Here is an 18,953-nt window from a genome sequence, read left to right on the forward strand (position 1 = left end):
TCAAATAAGTGCACTGTATCAGGGAAACAAGATATTCTTTATCATATTTATGTCTCGTGATGGAAACAAAACCGATCAGAGTATGAAACAAATAAACATTTTATACTTCTATAGCATCTAAAGTGTTCAAGCTGTGATCAAGTGTAGAAAAAAGAATGTGCATTAAAACAGAAACATGACCCACGATGAGTTCATTCATTTGGTCTTTGTCTAAGCTGGTCATTTCACGCAGAATTATGAGGGAAATGTTAAACCCATTAAGGAATTAAATTTCTACATCTTCTCTCTCAGACTAAACAACTGCACAAGGATCATACAGTCAATTTTGCAATTAAGGAGGCACTCACTGTGTGTTTCTATTATTAAATACTCCACTGCAGTTTAAACTTGACAGAGATGAATCATGGCTACAAGACACAGTTATTTATAATCCCTAGTGAAACATAAATATACTTAAATGTATTTGAAATACATTTATTTCATGCCAAGTATACTACAAATACATTTTTATATTTATGTACATAATAAAATGCCCTGCAATTGTACTTTTAGTATACTAAACCGGTATAATTATAGTCTGCTAAATTGGAACAACTCATTTTAATGCACTTTAATTGAGCTGAACTAGTGCTGAAGCCCAATTAAATATATACTTAGTATATTTTATTGTGCTAAAGTGGAACTATTGCAAATGTACTTCAGGTACACTTTAAATATTTTGCATTTAAAGACTGATATTATTCAAAGATCATACGGTTCTAATCGATAATGGCATTAAAACACATTTTAGACTTAATATAAAAAAAAGCCTTCATTGTGCACAAGTAGTACACCAAACGTGCAATTATAATTTATATCAGTAAGTCTCAGGTTATCTGTCAGTAAATATGTTAATAGATTTTAACTATATTTAGTATGAAATAAATGCATTTTAAATATATTACTGTTTTCCTAGGGATGCATGAACAGATTGTGTGCCTTGTGTGTTATGGTTAATTCACTAAATGTTCAGAGACACAGTGGCTCTCATTTAACAATAATTATGTGTGGAAACATTTTCATGCAAAACGTTCAGCTGCGCATACACACACACACACACACACACAAAACGGTCTTACCTTGCTCTAGTATTAATCCGGATTCAGATCTGGATTACTAACTCTAGATTAGATTTATTCTTAAACTACTGTATATTTGTGGTTGGCTGGATTGTTATGCTGAGCATGTATATGATACATATAACTGCAGACTTGAATTAAAGGCACAGTTCACCCAAACATTTAAATCCTGTCATTATTTATTCACTCTCATGCCGTTCCAGATGCTATTTTGAAAAAGGTTTTATTTTTTATTAACATTGGCTGTATAGACACTTCTCAAAATATCTTCTTTGTTCCACAAAATAAAGCAAGTCATACAGGATTGGAACAATATCTGAGTGAGTAAATGAAGTCAGAATGTTAATTTTTGGGCAAACTGTCTCTTTAAATATGACACACTTATTAATGAATCAATATTTCTGCAGCATGAGAAGTTATGCAGGCAGGTTTATAAACATGACATGTTTAGTGAATGCTGAAGAAATAAAAAACTAACAGAAACGCTCCTCACCTCAGACCCGCTGCCTCTCATGATGTTCTCTGGAATAGCATAGATCTGGTTCTCCATCTCCACCGTTTGCTTTCCATTACTGGACACTTTGACCAGCAGAACCCGAAAATTTGTTCCTCCCAGATCCAGAGCAAGGAAGTCTCCCGTTTCTACAAACAAAACCAATGCAAATGTATCTTAAAAGAACTGAAGAGCTTAAGAATAAAGACAGCATCACAAGAACATGGCGGTAATGCTACGAGAATCTCAGTTTTGCAACATGAACATTTTACAACAAATGGTCAGAGTTTTGAGAATAATGTCACATCACAGTATATTTTAAGGAACAAATTCAACACTATGAGAAAGTTATGAAAACAAAGTCGTAATGTTATGAAGCTGTAAAGAAGGTAACATCAAAGAGGATGTTCTTCTAAAGCATTCTCTCAATGTATGAAATTTTATTGTACTTCTGATTCTGTCTCCTCATTTGCATAATTGATTTAACATTAATGAATGTGGTGAATTATCATTGCATTGATGCATTTGCTGTTATAGGCTAGGCTTATAATATGCATAGTGATGTTCATTCTAAACACTTCATGTGAAAAACTCCACATGGCTTAATGTTCTAAAACAAGCAGCAGGGAAAACCAATATTCTCTTGCATTTCTCTGGTCATAAACTCGATTTACTGCCAACACAACAGCACTGTAATAGCAGGGGAAAGACTGCTCTCATCCAAAAACAAATAAATAAGGATCAAAATCAGTATAGGATACAGTTTGTTAATAAAGATGAAGAATTAGAAGACGAGCACAGAATGTGATAAAGCACTTAAAGGGCAATTTAGTGTGTTTATTTTATATTCTGGGCTCATCTGCTTGCCTGGATCATGAAGGTGTAGCTATACTGAATTAGTTTTTTTAATTTGTTGATGCATTAAGCCATGTTAAGCGTAATGATAATCTAAAAATGTGCTTCATGTGGTAACAGCTGAATTAATTTTAATCACTTAAAAGATATATATCAGATTACACCATCAAAATTAACGGTAGAAATAACTCTTTTAACATAATTGCACATCGCCAATTTTTACAGTGGGAGGTAAACACTAAAACTTGGTGTGCTGTGTTCATATTATGGGCTCTTCTGCAGAGTTTGATCTTCTAAGATCACGGTCTTAATGCATAAGCCACGTTAAGTGTAAAAACGAGAAAATTGATTTTCCCTGGATGTTGTTTTATAAAATTTAACTAGGTTAAATGAGTTTTTCCACACACTTTTCCACTCCATTGCATCTTTTGCAGTGTTTCCAGCGTGACACAGCATTCAAGTTAAAAGAAGTTTAAAAGTTAAAAAAGAGGCATTGCATTTTAGACAAATACCACTGCCACGTCTTGCATTTTTCCAAGCAAAAACACGTTCTGTGTGATTTGCAAATGTCTTCTAGAATATATCTATACACCAATGGTGCAGTGTTACTTTACATCTGATTATTTCATTTCTGTGCCTGAATGCTTTAGACCTACCTGAAAAACATAAAACCACTTTGTTTCATTTGTGTCTTTGTTGTATGTTATTTATTTGTGGTGTTGTTTGTTATTTGTTTTTATTACTGACTGCTCACTTGTCTTCAATAATGTCTGAAATATAAATAGTGATGGTGGTAGTTTTTGCTATGGCATCGAAATGTGAAAAAACAAAAAAAATATTAAAAAATACAATAAAATGATAAAATATAAAATAAAATCATATAAAATAATAAAATATAATATATTATAATACATATATTCTGGCAGGGCTAGTGAAATGTTTGGCAGTGTCTTTTTTTTTTTTTCCTATGCCAGACAACTCCCAACAAAATCACCCCATGATTCATTCTTTCCAAATAAACTATTTAAGTCATCTGGTGAAAACTGCTGTATTTTTTTTCATATGGCAGTATATTGTGAAAAAAAGGAATATCACAATGCAAGTTTTCCAATAGCGTGCAGCCTTAGTCCATTGCCAAACACCCACACTATAATTCATGTTTAAAGATTGTTCATTGTGTTATGACTTGTTTCTCAACACTTTATTATTTGGGTGGTGATGGCGCAGTGGATAAGACACATGCCTTTGGTGTGAGAGACCCGGGTTCGAATCCACTGTGAGACACCAATGTGTCCCTGAGCAAGACACTTAACCCCTAGTTGCTCCAGAGGCGTGCGACCTCTGACATATATAGCAATTGTAAGTCGCTTTGGATAAAAGCGTCAGCTAAATGAATAAATGTAAATGTATTATCCTAATGTTACAATATTTAATGTGGAACTAAAATGCAGTCACCTCCCTGCGATCAGGCGGGCCATGTTTCTGAACACTGTTCATATCCAGTCTCTGTGTTCATGTACTAATCCGTTTCAATTTAATTTCAATAATAATTATTTTTACAGAAAGCCGATTAGTCACCAGAAGAGACGGACGGCAGCTCGCGTAAGTGTTGGAATACTTGTTCGCAGTTCTGTTGTTTAATTATTTACTTGCTGCTAGGAAGGAATAGTTTGTTTCCTCACCTATTTCTACTCTGCATTTTCGTTGAGGTTTATATGTTTGAGTGCACTTATTGGTAATTAGAATAATTTGCGCCTCAGCTAAGAACGAGCCTGTGTGATTGTGTGAAGTGTTTAGTTTCGTCTTGAGCTATTAGCAGTCCTTTAACCTTATTGGCTGGGCTGATCAGAAGCTGGTCTCAGCTGTTTTCACACTAGTTTCCTAGACCGTATCTAATTGATGTAAAGCGTTTGCGGAAGCGTTTGCGGAAGCGTTTGCGGAAGCGTTTGCGGAAGCGTTCACAGAAGCGTTCAGCCGTCGTGCTCACCCTCCTCGTGTGAAGACCAACGAGTGTAAAGACCGACGACTTTTTCCTGAGCGACTTTAACTGAGCAACGACACCGAGCACACACTTAAGTATCATTTCTATCTTCCCTCACACGCTCTCCTTTCCTATCCTCTATCCTTCCACCTCTATCATGTGTTTCCAAATCATTCCGGTTCTCTCTTAACCTCGCTCTAAAAAGACACGCAGAAGGCTACGTAACCCTGCTAACCTGCGCCCTATCTCTACATCTTTCACTGCACCTCTTTCTTTCTCTGTGGGTCTCTGGAATTGCCAGTCAGCGGTCAACAAAGCTGACTTCATTTCTGCTTTTTCCTTACATTCCACACTCAGCATCCTGGGATTGACTGAGACCTGGATTCGTCCAGAAGACTTAGCAACCCCAGCTGCTCTCTCTCACAATTTCTCTTTCTCTCTTTATTTAATTTACACAGGCAATTGTACTACAGATAATTCTGGTACAACCACTACACTGACCATTTCTTCATTACATTTACTTTACATTTTGCTACCCAGGTGCCACCATCTCCCTTACCGGTTACTTTCAGAGATAACCTACGTTCCCTTTCCCCCTCCCTTCTTTCCTCTGTAGTATCCTCCTCTCTTCCCTCGCCTACCCATTTCTCTTCTCTGGATGTAAATGCAGCCACTGACACTTTATGCTCTACCTTAACCTCTTGTCTAGACGACATCTGTCCTCTCCTCTAGGCCAGCACGGGCTGCTCCTTCTAACCCCTGGTTATCCGATGTTCTTTGTGAGCATCGGACCAAACTTAGAGTGGCAGAGAGAAAATGGCGCAAACAAACAATCCGTCGGACCTGAGTAGGTATCAGTCTTTGCTTTCATCTTTCTCTACTGAAGTCCACACTGCCAAATCCTCACATTTCCACAACAAGATCACCAGCGCTCCAGACATGCGTAATCTCTTCAGAACATTTAATTCTCTCCTCTGTCCCCCTCCTCCACTTCCCACCACTTCGATAACCGCTGATGACTTTGCCTCTTTTTCACAGAGAAAACTAGAACAATCAGTAACCAGTTCTCAACTCCACAGGACCTCCGATCAACCACATCCACCGCTCTAACTCCCATCTTCTCCTTCTGTCCCCTCTCCGATGCAGAAGTATCCAAACTTCTCCTCTCCAGCCATCCTACAACATGTCCTCTCGACCCAATGCCCTCACATCTTCTCCAAACAATCTCTCCCACACTCTTACCAGCACTCAGACACATTATCAACACATCTCTCCTCACAGGCATCTTCCCCACAGCATTCAAGCAGGTTCGGGTAACCCCACTGATCAAAAAACCTACATTAAACACTTCTCTTTTAGAAAACTACAGACATGTCGCTCTCCTTCCATTCGTAGCGAAAACACTCGAACGAGTTGTCTTCAACCAGCTCTCACTGTTTCTTTCACAGTACAACAAGCTGGATGCTAAACAGTCAGGTTTCAGGAGTGGCCATTCAACAGAGACTGCACTACTCTCAGTCACTGAAGCCCTGCGAATGGCAAAGGCTGATTCCAAATCGTCAGTCCTCATTCTGCTGGATCTCTCTGCTGCTTTTGACACTGTCAATCATCAGATTCTCCTGTCTACCCTCTCATCACTGGGCATCACTGGGATTCCACTTCGCTGGTTTGAATCCTATCTCACCAGTAGGTCTTTCAGGGTGGCCTGGGGAGGGGAGGTATCCAAACCACATCAACTGGTCACTGGAGTTCCTCAGGGATTGGTTCTTGGACCCTTCCTCTTCTCCACATACACTACATCACTGGGTCCCATCATACATGCACATGGCTTCTCCTATCACTGCTACGCCGATGACACACAGCTCTATCTCTCTTTTCAACCAGATGACCCAACGGTAGCTGCACAGATCTCAGGCTGCCTGGCGGACATCTCGGCGTGGATGAAAGAACATCACCTACAGCTCAACCTGGCAAAGACGGAGCTTCTTGTCTTCCCTGCCACTCCGACTCTACAGCAGGGCTTCACGATTCAGTTCGGCTCATCAATGATTACCCCATCAACTTCGGTCAGAAATCTTGGTGTAATCGTTGATGACCAGCTGACCTTCAAAGAGCACATTGCAAAGACTGCTTGATCCTGCAGGTTTGCACTACACAACATCGGAAAGATCAGGCCCTTTCTGACAGAGCATGCTGCACAACTTCTTGTCCAGGCCCTTGTCATTTCCAGGCTGGACTACTGCAATGCTCTTTTGGGTGGACTGCCATCAAACACAATCAAACCTCTACACATGATTCAGAATGCAGCGGCACGACTGGTTTTCCACGAGCCCAAAAGAGCCCATGTTACACCTCTCAGTGGAAGCTCGCATCAAGTTCAAGATATTGATGCTTGCGTGCAGAACTACCACAGGCTCAGCACCCTCCTACTTCCACTCACTATTACGAATCTACATCCCCTCCAGAAGTCTGAGATCTGCTAGTGAGCGACGCCTTGTGATACCATCACAGAGAGGCTCAAAATCACTCTCCAGATCATTCTCGTTCACCATTCCTGGCTGCTGGAATAATCTTCCCACCCCTATCCGGAACGCCCGATCCCTGGCAATCTTCAAGCAACAACTGAAAACTCATCTCTTTCAGCACTACTTGACTTCAACTCAAAAACTTAATCTTTCCCTCTATCTTTCTCTCTTTCCCTTGCTAGCTTGTACTTATTTGAGCAATGACTGAGACTTGGTGTTACGAGCACTTCTGTCTGATTGCCTCTTCAAGATGAATCGCTTCTTGTATTCCCCAACTGTAAGTTGCTTTGGATAAAAGTGTCTGCAAAATGACAAAATGTAAATGTTCTGTAACCTCACAGTGAAGTTACAATTTTGCTTTCTCGTGATGATGAGACCTCTATAAAACTAGTCCTTGCATGCTTTTCTATGCCTAACACACTTGACTTTCCCCTTTCAAAAGCCTTTAAGAAATCGTTTGTTGAGCTAACAAGGTGAGGGCAGATGTGTGTAAACACAGGCCAGACCTTCGTACTTGTTATCCTGTGCAAAAAATTATTCTGTGGTGAAGTAAACACTAAAAACAAATATAATTTCTACATGAAAAAGTTAGTTCAAGCAGTAATTAAAAAAACCAAGTAAATTCTATAGTGGCACTCAATTCAATACATGATATCTATTGTATTATTTATTTAGATGTTTCTAAGCAACAAACACTTTAAAAGCATGTTATAATTAGGTGTATATTAAGTAAAATCAAAGTATTGCCAAGTAAGCTGTCAAAGTAAAAAATACTTTTACTGGCCAAGTTAACATTACTTATTTTCTTTGTTAAATTTACATAACTTGGGTATGTAGATTTTAATTATATATAATTATGTAATATTTACTTAATTTCTTTATGAATGTTAAGTTCAATAGTAAGTGCATTGTATAGAGCAGTAGCAATAAAATTTACTTAAAATGTGTTCGTGCAAATTGTTACAAAGTAAATCCTACAAGTTATTTTTTTTATTGCAGGCATCATGCACACAACCAAGAGAACTCATTTTAAAATGATGCGATATTTATTTGTTCACTTTTTAATGTCATAAAGGCTATTTTCATGGCAACCTCAAAATAAATTACACAAGGTATACAATTAACAAAAAGTTCTAAGAGACACTTCAGATCTACGCCACACAAAAATGATAAATTACATGCAGGTGATACCTTTTTAAATAAATCTGTTAAACACACCTCTGAATAAAACCACTGTCTATTTACATCAAAAACAGTACAATCTAATAAAATATGCTTCACAGTCATTTTAGTTTGGCAAATAAGGCACGATGGTGGTTCTTCACCTTTAAATAAATAATGTCCACGTGTAAGTCTTATATGACCTAAAATACACCTTATATGTGACCCTGGACCACAAAACCAATCAATTTACACATCATAATCTCTCCATTGATGTATGGTTTGTTATGATAGGACACTATTTAGCTGAGATACAACTATTTGAAAATCTGGAATCTGAGGGAGCAAAAAAATCTAAATATTGAGAAAATCGCCTTTAAAGTTGTTCAAATTAAGTTTTGATATATTTACGGTAGAAAATTTACAAAATATCTTCATGGAACATGATCTTTACTTAATATCTAATGATTTCTGGCATAAAAGAAAAATGGATAATTTTGACCCATTGGAAATATTGTTGGCTATTGCTACAAATGTTCTCCAGGGTCACATGCATACCTAGATTTAAAATGAGTAGAAAAAAAATTCTTACAATAGGGTTTCATTATTTCATATAGCCATTCTATCTGCCACATGTCATTAATATAAGAATTTATCACAGATTTAAAATGATACACTAAAGCTGTTTTGTGAGAAGAAAGTTGCTTAAATCTATAAGCACCCTTGAATGAGAAAGCAAAAGCTGAGCAAACAGGAGCATCTTGACTGCTGCATTACAAGTCCCTGACTAAGCAGCGATTGCAAACATCCAGCTTACTCTCACAGATCAGCATCATTCCCTGGGCATCACTTCCCAGCAGCGATTTGTGTCTCACTCTCCCACGTGACTGCATTTCTGTGTGCTGGTATTCTTTCCCGGAACCAGAGTACAGTTATTCTTTTCACACTCCGCTTGAGACAGTGTCTCATCCCGCGTGAACGGCAAAAATCCCTCAGACACTGCTGACAGCATCAGGCTGCGACACACACACACTCACATCAACACACACACACACACACACACACACATCAACACACACAGTAACCGGCAATAACACCACACCTGGAGAGCTGGATCAATCATTTCTTCATCTCACAACAAACAGAACACAACACTTTTAGGAACAGAGCAATATGTGCCTCGTAGGATGCTGACAACAATAAACCTCCATCCTTGACTTGACCTGCATGGAAGCAGACTCCTGCTGGATACAAACGCTTTAAATTCACAATATTACACACACGCTCTGTTCGCTTATTGTTTTATTTTCTCATTAATATTAGGAATTTATTTTGAATAGTGCTGTCAAACGATTAATTGCGATTAATCAAATAAGTTTTTGTTTACATTATGTGTGTGTACTGTGTATATTTATGATGTATATATAAAAACACAAACATGCATGTATATATTTAAGAAAAAATATGTTGTAATGTCTAATATATATATGAATATAAATATATTAGTGTAAATATTTTCAAAATATATACTGTATGTGTGTGTTTATATACACATAATAAATATACACAATAGTTCATGTGTTTATGACCTCGAGGTTAGATTATTGTAATGCTTTGTTGGGTGGTTGCTCTGCACGTTTAATAAACAAACTCCAGCTTGTTCAAAAAACTACAAATGGTTCAAAATGCAGCAGCTAGAGTTCTTACTAGAACCAGGAAGTATGACCACATTAGCCCGGTTCTGTCAACACAGCACTGGCTCCCTATTAAACATTGTATACATTTTAAGATCTTGTTAAATTACTTATAAAGCCCTGAATGGTTTGGCACCTCAGTATTTGAGTGAGCTCTTATCACATTATAGTCCTTCACGTCTGCTGCGATCTCAAAACTCTGGCCATTTGATAATACCTAGAATATCAAAATCAACTGCGGGGGGGAGATCCTTTTCCTATTTAGCTCCCAAACTCTGGAACAATCTACCTAACACTGTTCTGGAAGCAGACACACTCTGTCAGTTTAAATCTAGATTAAAGACCCATCTCTTTAACCTGGCTTACACATAACACACTAATACACTTCTAATATTCAAATCTATTAAAGGATTGTTAGACTGCATTAACTAGATCAACCGGAACGGGGGAACACTCCTCATAACACACGATATACTCGTTACATCGTAAGAAGATTGACATCTACGCTAATATTTGTCTGTTTCTTTCTTATTCTGTTTCTCAGTCCGTGTCCGGATCAGATGGTGGATCGTCGCCGGGAGATGATGTCTCTCTGATCGTCGGCAGAGGCCGGGACACCTGGATGAGCCCCGGGGACATATCCCCAGTGAAGACCTCGACTTAAATACAATAAAACTAAAAGAAAATAAATAAAAATATAATAAAATACCTAACTACATAATACTATTATTGTTAGAAATTGCAACAATATAAAATAGAAATAAATACATGTATACATTTAAAATTTTAATTAAAACAATAAGTAAAAAATAATTAAACAATAATATCCTGGCCAGAGGAGAACTTCCCCCCCGACTGAGGCTGGTTTCTCCCAAGGTTTTTTCTCCATTCTGTCACAGAGGGAGTTTTGGTTCCTTGCTGCTGTCGCCTCTGGCTTGCTCAGTTGGGGACACTTAATTTCTAGCAATTATCGTCAATTTGATTTCACAGATACTATTTAAACTAAACTGAGCTAGACAATGAGATCTCTGAACTCAATAATGAAATGCCTTTAACTGAACATTGAGTGTTTAATCTTATTATTATACATTACTGACACTATCCTCCAATCTGATACTGTTAAGTGCTTTGACACAATCTGTATCGTTAAAAGTGCTATATAAATAAAGGTGACTTGACAGTACACACATATATTATATAAACAAAAACTTATTTTCACTTATTTTGGATGCGATTAATCGTGATTAAATGTTGCCAGGACTAATTTCAAATGAATGTTGTTCACATTCAAAGGTCTTAAGAAATTGGAAATTTAAGCAACTCTCAAAAAAACATAAATGTCATTACATTAGACATCACAATATCAGGCGTAACGTTTTTAAGCAAAACTTAAAATGTTTGCTCAGTTTGAATGTATAACTGTTCAAAGCACTGTATTTGGTCACAACATTGTTTTTCAAAAGATTTTGTTTTAAAATAAATTAATACTTTTTCTTCAAAAAGGATACATTAAATGGATTAAAAGCGACATTAAATACATTTATAATACTTTTTTTTTTTTTTTTATTTAAAAAAAAAAAAAAAAAAGGTTTACCATTACCGTTTTGAGAGTTGTTTAAGTGAGAGAACATCTGTAACTTTGTCCAGATTGGGGGAATTTAATGTTTCTAATATTTTTTTAATTATATAAAGGATTGTATTTTTGTTTTGTTTTTTGCATTAAAAAAAGTATAGATTTTGCTTGTATATGCTGTCAATTATAGTTTTTAGAAAAAATCGGAATCGGCAAAAATCGGTATCGGCAGGTCACAAAAAAAATCTTTAGTTTTCAACATTGACAAGAGTTTTTTGAGCAGCAAATCAGCATATTAGAATGATTTCTGAAGGATCATGTGACACTGAAGACTGGAGTAATGATGCTGAAAACACAGCTTTGATCACAGAAATAAATTACAGGTTAACAGATATTCAAACAGAAAATAATTGTTTGGAATTGTAATACTATTTCACAATATTACTGTTTTAAATGAATTTTTTAAACAGTCATGGGGAGTATAAGAGACTTCTTTCAAAAACATAAAAAAAAATAAAAAATGGTAGTATTTATTCTGGTAAGACACCTGTGAGAACTTGAGAACTCACTTCATGCATACATCACAAATTACCTTGAGAACACTTGGTTGGATGTCAAAGGAAAAGTGAAGCTGTAGCATTATTTGTTTGCAGGTGTCGCTAGAGAACCTTTTCATATCAAATGCCCTGAAATTCAATTAATTCAGCTCAATTGAGCCACTTTTAGAAAATTGAGTTAAAAGTGGCCTATTTTACCTGAAATCATCCTACATTTCTAAGTGCAGCTTAAGTGTCCAGATACGATTTGGCATTGTGAAAGGCAAAGCCTGAATGTCTTAGGCTATTTTGATAATGCATTCATCATCTGTGCATGTCACAATCTCATCGTCCTCACCTGTGCCATCAGGTGTGGAGCGGACGAAGGTGGGGAGCATCTTTACGGCTGCGGTTGGGTTAGTGTCTCGACCCAGTCCTTTATCCATCTCTCTCCTGAAGCGCTTGGACACGTCCATCAGGTTCTCATTGGACAGCCGCATGTGATAAAGGTACTTATCCACCTGAAGAAATAAATGAAGGGGGAGTTTTTCCTGTACATTTTGATATCCACATATTCAAGAAATTACAGCGGCTGTAGCATTTCTGTTGTAAAAAAATGGCCAAATATTTAAGATTAAGTGGACATTTGAGTTAAATGTTGTTTAGTCCATATTAAACAAGGATTAGATCGTGCAGTAAAGTGTAAAAACAATCCGCAGTCATTTTTTATTATGCGTAATGTACATTAGCTCTATTGTTTATAATACATTATACATGTTAACAGTTTTGTTCAATAAAACCATATGATTACTTGCTTTTGATACTTCATTTGAACTAACAATTTTGTCAAATTGCTATTATATGTGTATTTTAAGTCATTGTTAAGGCTAATGTTCGCTTAGGTCTATTTTTATCACTAAAAAATTATTATAAATATCTGAATACTCGATTAATGCTCAGAATAATCAACTGATTACTCGATTACCAAAATAATCGTTAGTGACAGCCCTAAACTCTCCACAATTTGTTTTGCTAGCATGATGTAGTTTCTAACTAATTTAATATTTTAGGTATGAGCAGATTTTTCCATTAACTTATTCATATTAATTTTCACCTCAATAGTCTAACCTTGAGGTCATAAACGCATGAATTAGTATTTCTGCATTTGACGTTGAGAGCATAGGTCGCAATTTAGAAATGTTTTTGAGATGGAAAAAAGCAGTTTTACAGATGCTAGAAACATGGCTTCCAAATGAAAGATTGCTATCAAACAGCACACCTAGGTTCCTAACTGATGAAGAAGAATTGACAGAGCAGCCATCAAGTGTTAGATAGTGTTCTAGGTTATTACTTGTGGGGTTTTTAGGTCTGATAATTAACACCTCTGTTTTTTCAGAATTTAGCAGTAAGAAGTTACTCGTCATCCAGTTTTTTATATCGACTATGCATTCCATAAGTTTCTCAATTTGGTGTTTCACCGGGCCGCGAAGAAATATAGAGCTGAGTATCATCAGCATAACAGTGAAAGCTAACACCATGTCTGCTGATAATATCTCCCAAGGGTAACATGTAAAGTGTGAAAAGTAACGGCCCTAGTACTGAGCCTTGAGGTACTCCGTACTGCATTTATAATCGATATGATATCTCTTCATTCACTGCTACGAACTGATGGCTTTCAGATAAATACGATTTGAACCATGCTAATGCACTTCTACTAATGCCAACAAAGTGTTCTAGTCTATTTAAAAGAATGTTGTGGTCGATAGTGTCGAACGCAACGCTAATATACAGTAGCACTAATAAAGAGATACAACCACGATCAGATGATAAGAGCAGGTCATTTGTAACTCTAATGAGAGCAGTCTCAGTACTATGATACGGTCTAAATCCTGACTGGAATTCCTCACAAATACTATATTTCTCTAAGAAGGAATATAATTGCGAGGATACTTCTTTTCTAGTATCTTTGATAGAACAGGGAGATTTGAAATCGGTCTGTAATTAACTAAATCTTTGGGGTCAAGTTGTAGTTTTTTAATGAGAGGCTTAATAACAGCCAATTTGAAGGTTTTGGGGACATATCCTAATGACAGTGATGAATTAATAATAGCCAAAAGAGGATCTATGACTTCTGGAAGCAGCTCTTTTAGTAGTTTAGATGGAATAGGGTCTAACATACATGTTGTTGGTTTAGCAGATTTAACAAATTTATAGTAGAGAATGAGTGGAATTGTTCCTCAGGGGATCTATAGTGCACTATCTGATGCGATATTGTAGCTGACGGCTGCATGGTTACAATTTTATCTCTGATAGTATCGATCTTGGAAGTAAAGTAGTTCATAAAGTCATTACTGCTGTGCTTTTGGGAAATGCCAACACCTGTTGATGCTTTATGTTTCGTTAATTTAGTGACTGTATTGAATAAATACCGGGGGTTATGTTTGTTTTCTTCTAGAAGAGACAAAAAGTAATCAGATCTAGCCGTTTTTAATGCTTTTCTGTAGGATAGGGCACTTTCCCGCCAGGCTATACGAAATACCTCTTAGATTTGTTTTTCCATTTTCCGGGCTGCTCTCTTTAGAGTGCGAGTGTACTCATTGTACCACGGAGTCAGACTGTTTTCTTTGATCTTCCTTAAGCGTAAAGGAGCAACTGTATCTAAAGTGCTAGAAAAGAGAGAGTCCATAGTTTCTGTTACATCATCAAGTTTTTCTGCGCTGTTGGATTTGCTGAGGAATTGAGATAAATCAGGAAGATTACTTACAAAGCAGTCTTTTGTGGTAGAGGTGATGGTTCTACCATACTTGTAACAAGGAGTAGAATTTACAGTTTTAGCTATATGGAGTTTACACAAGACTAGATAATGAGCTGATATATCATCGCTTTGCTGCAGAATTTCAACACCATTAACATCAATTCCATATGACAGTATTAAATCTACAGTATGATTTCCACAATGAGTAGGTCCTGAAATGTGTTGTCTAACCCCAATAGAGTTCAGAATGTCTATGAATGCTGATCCTAATGCATCTTTTTCATTATCGACATGGATATTAAAATCGCCAACAATTAAGACTTTATCTGCAGCCAGTACTAACTCAGATAGAAAATCAGCAAATTCTTTAATAAAGTCTGTGTGGTGCCCTGGTGCCTGTATACAGTAGCCAGTACAAACATCACAGGGGTACACAAGGCATATTAGAATGATTTCTGAAGATCATGTGACACTGAAGACTGGAGTAATGATGCTGAAAATACAGCTGCGCATCACAGAAATAAATTACATTTTAAAATATATTCAAATAGAAAGCAGTTATTTTTAAATAGTAAAAATATTTCACAATTTTACTGCTTTTGCTGTACTTTGGATCAAATAAATGCAGGCTTGGTGAGCAGAAGAGATTTCTTTAAACTTTGACTGGTAGACTAGATCAGCATGAAATAACAGGGATGGAACACAATGTAGCGTTTTGTTCCAAAAGTAATCACACTGCCTGGCTCTGCCAATCAAAGACCTGCTTTTCTCTGAAGGCCAGTAGTAATCTGAAACCATCCGCTTATTCTTACAGTCGTGATACCAGCGGAAGAATCTTTCACAAGAAAGGGAAGCTGGAATGTCCCATATTAGATTTCACCCAAAGGTCAGACGGTGGCTTCATCAGAGAAGTTCCTGATTGCTGTTATATTATATGAAGAAACAGCCTCTGTAGCCAACATCCTTCCAGATTGTAAAAGAAATGCAGCTTGTTTTCTGAGGTCTGTGGCAGTATGTTTAATGACTGACAGCCGAACTAGCTCTGTCCGCAATTTCAGCTCAATAATGGTTTGAGTCTCTGTTAAATAGCACATATTCTGAGGCTAGCAGATATCTATAGAAAGCATGCTGTGGACAGCATTTACAGTCACACTATTCTATCTCAGCAGGAAAAATGGTTCGTCTTGGGAAATACTAAGAACTACAGTGAGATGTGAAAGTCGACAGGCTGTTTTTAGAATATGACAGCGGACAAAACATCATACAGCTGCCCAACATTAGAAACATGGGGAGTAAGATCAGATGGTAAACAAATCAACCCATGTTCCTAACGCACAGGGCCCCAAAACAACATGCCTGATCCCAAAGAGAGAGAGAGAGAGAGAGAGAAGAGAGGAGAGAGAGAGAGAGAGAGAGAGAGAGAGAGAGAGAGAGAGAGAGAGAGAGAGACCCTGTGAATTCAAGGTCATGTCTCCGTTCTCAAATAGCTCTGGAAATATCAGATTCAATGAATGAACAGCAAGGCTGATGTAAATTACATACCGTATGTGACCATAGTACACATGAACGAGTATATAATTATTGTGTTAAGAGATATTTTAATAATCTTTGGCTTAAACTTGAGGAGTAAAAACAGCATTGCAGTTGGTACTTGATTCATTTAATTGCATCTGCTTCAAAAAAAAAAAACAGGTCTTTGTGGCATTTTTAAAATCAAACAGATTTATGAAAAATAGGAAATATAATCCTTTGTGCTCATTTAGTGAAAATCATGCGCTGATCATTTTAATTTAATAAAATGCAAAGACTTTAATAATATACTAATCATATTAATGTAGTTATATTTCCTGCATTTCATTCTTCCATTCAAATCTGCTCGACCACAATGTTAAAAAGATGGTTAGTCTGAAATAAATAAAAAAAAAATAAAAAAAATTTTAAAAGCATTTCCAGTGCAAATACATCAACGCTTAGATATCCATCAAATATCATCAGAAGTGCAAGGTTTATGTCAACCAGATGTATTGCCCAGTAAGCTGATGGTTTTTGTCAGAAAAGTCAAGAATCCAAAAATATATCCAGTGTTAAATCTCCCTATACTGTTTTATAAGTGTTTAAGAACATTGTTCAGTTATAGGTCTTCAATGCTGCTGATAAAAGTAATTACTTCAATCATTTGTCTGCCCTGTGGTCAATTCTATTCAGGGCTGAACTCCACACCTTTCCAATTACGCACCAATTTCAACACCAGCATCACGTTTCGCTTGATTTTAACCCCAACACATGCATGGCCAAACATCAGAGTGCATCCACACAATAACAAAGCAGAAGAAATGAGGATCCTTAAGATGAAGGAAACTCGTTTCATTTGCACAAGACATTTCTCCACTCTAGAACTCAAGTGTGTAATAATGTCAGCACATGAGGAAGGTCAGAGTCTGTGCAATGAATGATTGAAAAGGAATATCAATCCCGGCAGAATATTTTACCGCTTCATATACAGACAGCTCCAATAATACAACATAACGCTGCAGCAGAAATCAGCAGAGCTCAAAGCGGACAACTGCTTATTCAACCATTAATCTACAAAATCGACAAACACGAACAAAACTGTTTCAAGGTCAGGGCCCTGCTCCCACCTTATAAAGCACCTCCACACTTGAGACACTTAAAACAAGTAGTTTCATTTCATTATACATTTTCTCAGAAATGTTTTCTAGCTGATATTACATGGCATGGTCATTTTTGATTAAATTTTCAATAGCTAACTTTCCATTCAAGTTGTGAATTTAATTTGCAGAAAATTGGAACATCACACAAAGCATTTGATAATACGCCCCGTTTCCATCCTGTGTGTTTAAGTGAACAAAATTGTCAGTTCCTGAGAAATCGATGCAAAGTTTTAAGAATAAAAAAAGAAAACTAAGTGCAAGTGGCAAAGCGTATGGCTCGTTTGTTCTACATAATAAATGACTTGCATCTCAGAACGCTTGGATGAAGAGCATCAACGTAACAGCGTCAAGTTCTCTCACGTTTGCAGATGTTTGGGAACGCTTGATAACATGACAAAACAGTTCTGGGAGGCAGTTATACCAAATCATTTTGATGACAGTCTTTAGCTCAAGCATTTCAGGATTATTAAAACAACATTTGAGATGGTGTGCAACGAGTTTGCTGCGCTGCTTAGTCCAATTATCCAATCACATGATCTGCTGAGGCACAATTGCAAGTTTTTTTACTTTATTTTATTTATTCGGTACATGCATTTCCATCGCTGTTTATGCACGTTTACCCGCCTCGACTGAGCATGTACATTTTTTTAATTCACAGTTCAAAATTTTGTGCATCTTGGCATTTTCATCCAGCATTTTTAATGCGCTTTTCAAAAATTCTCAAACAAATACATGGATGGAAAGGAATTCAATGAATCAGGGTAGTTTTGGACTCTTGCTCTGACACAAGATTATGTAAAGAATGTTATGACTGTATTCCACACTTCACATATTTATTTTTCTGTAAAACACAAAGATATTTTTAAAATGTCTCAGTATAGATTTACTGTCCACACAATTAACGTTAATAAGGTCCAATGTTGTTTAAGCCCACTGATTTTCATGGGTGGAACGTGCAAAAGAAAGAAATGCAGAATGGTCGTTGATGCCGTTTATAACCAAACTCTAAAACAGTGCTGTCAACTCTATTCTGTTACTGTGTGAACACAAATGATGTTTTAGCACATAACACTATAAACGGTGGCATGTGTAGGAGGGCAGGTGCAAGATGTAGAAATATCATGGTATTAAAGCACAGCCACCACTAAATCAGATTTAGCAGCTCTTTTTACTTTGAGGTCATTTTGAGGTTAAATACAGGTTTAAAACCATAACAAGATATAGTTCATGAAACCGTTTTTGAAATCAAATCTTTGCATAACTATGACAGAAAACATCTTAAATAAATAAAGCATACACAACCCCAAATAGGAAGTAAAACAGTTATGGTATAAACATGTCCTAAACTCTGAAACACTGCTGTTTTATATTCTAAAGCAGTCAATGCAATTTGAGAAAGAAATCAATCAATATTCATATGTAGCCCCCTCTGAAATCGTTAACATTGTAATTTAATTACTTTTTTAACAGATTACAGTTATATTTATTTTGTAATTACGTAATTCTGTTACATGTAACTAGTTACTTCCCAACACTGGTTACAATGTATCCGAGGTCACTGAGGTCACGGCACGGCTTTGTTACAGTGAA

At 36.6% G+C, this 18,953-nt stretch overlaps 1 protein-coding gene across 4 annotated transcripts in view; it reads right to left on the reverse strand.

Annotated features, from left to right (window-relative positions):
• The window catches only part of LOC306869736 (hexokinase-2-like), a 56,001-nt gene that overhangs the window by 36,306 nt on the left and 742 nt on the right, over positions 1–18,953 (reverse strand). For all 4 annotated transcript variants that reach the window (XR_013784197.1, XR_013784198.1, XM_079416624.1 and 1 more), the window contains exons 2-3: positions 12,295–12,457; positions 1,612–1,760 (exon numbers count right to left, since the gene is read on the reverse strand). Coding sequence is in view for 2 of the 4 variants with exons in the window: in XM_079416624.1 (XP_079272750.1) it covers positions 1,612–1,760; positions 12,295–12,457 (312 nt within the window). In the remaining 2 variants the exon portion in view is untranslated. The remainder of the gene's footprint in view (positions 1–1,611; positions 1,761–12,294; positions 12,458–18,953) is intronic.

This window comes from Barbus barbus (genome assembly GCF_936440315.1).
Source record: "Barbus barbus genome assembly, chromosome: 5".
NCBI lineage: Eukaryota > Metazoa > Chordata > Actinopteri > Cypriniformes > Cyprinidae > Barbus > Barbus barbus.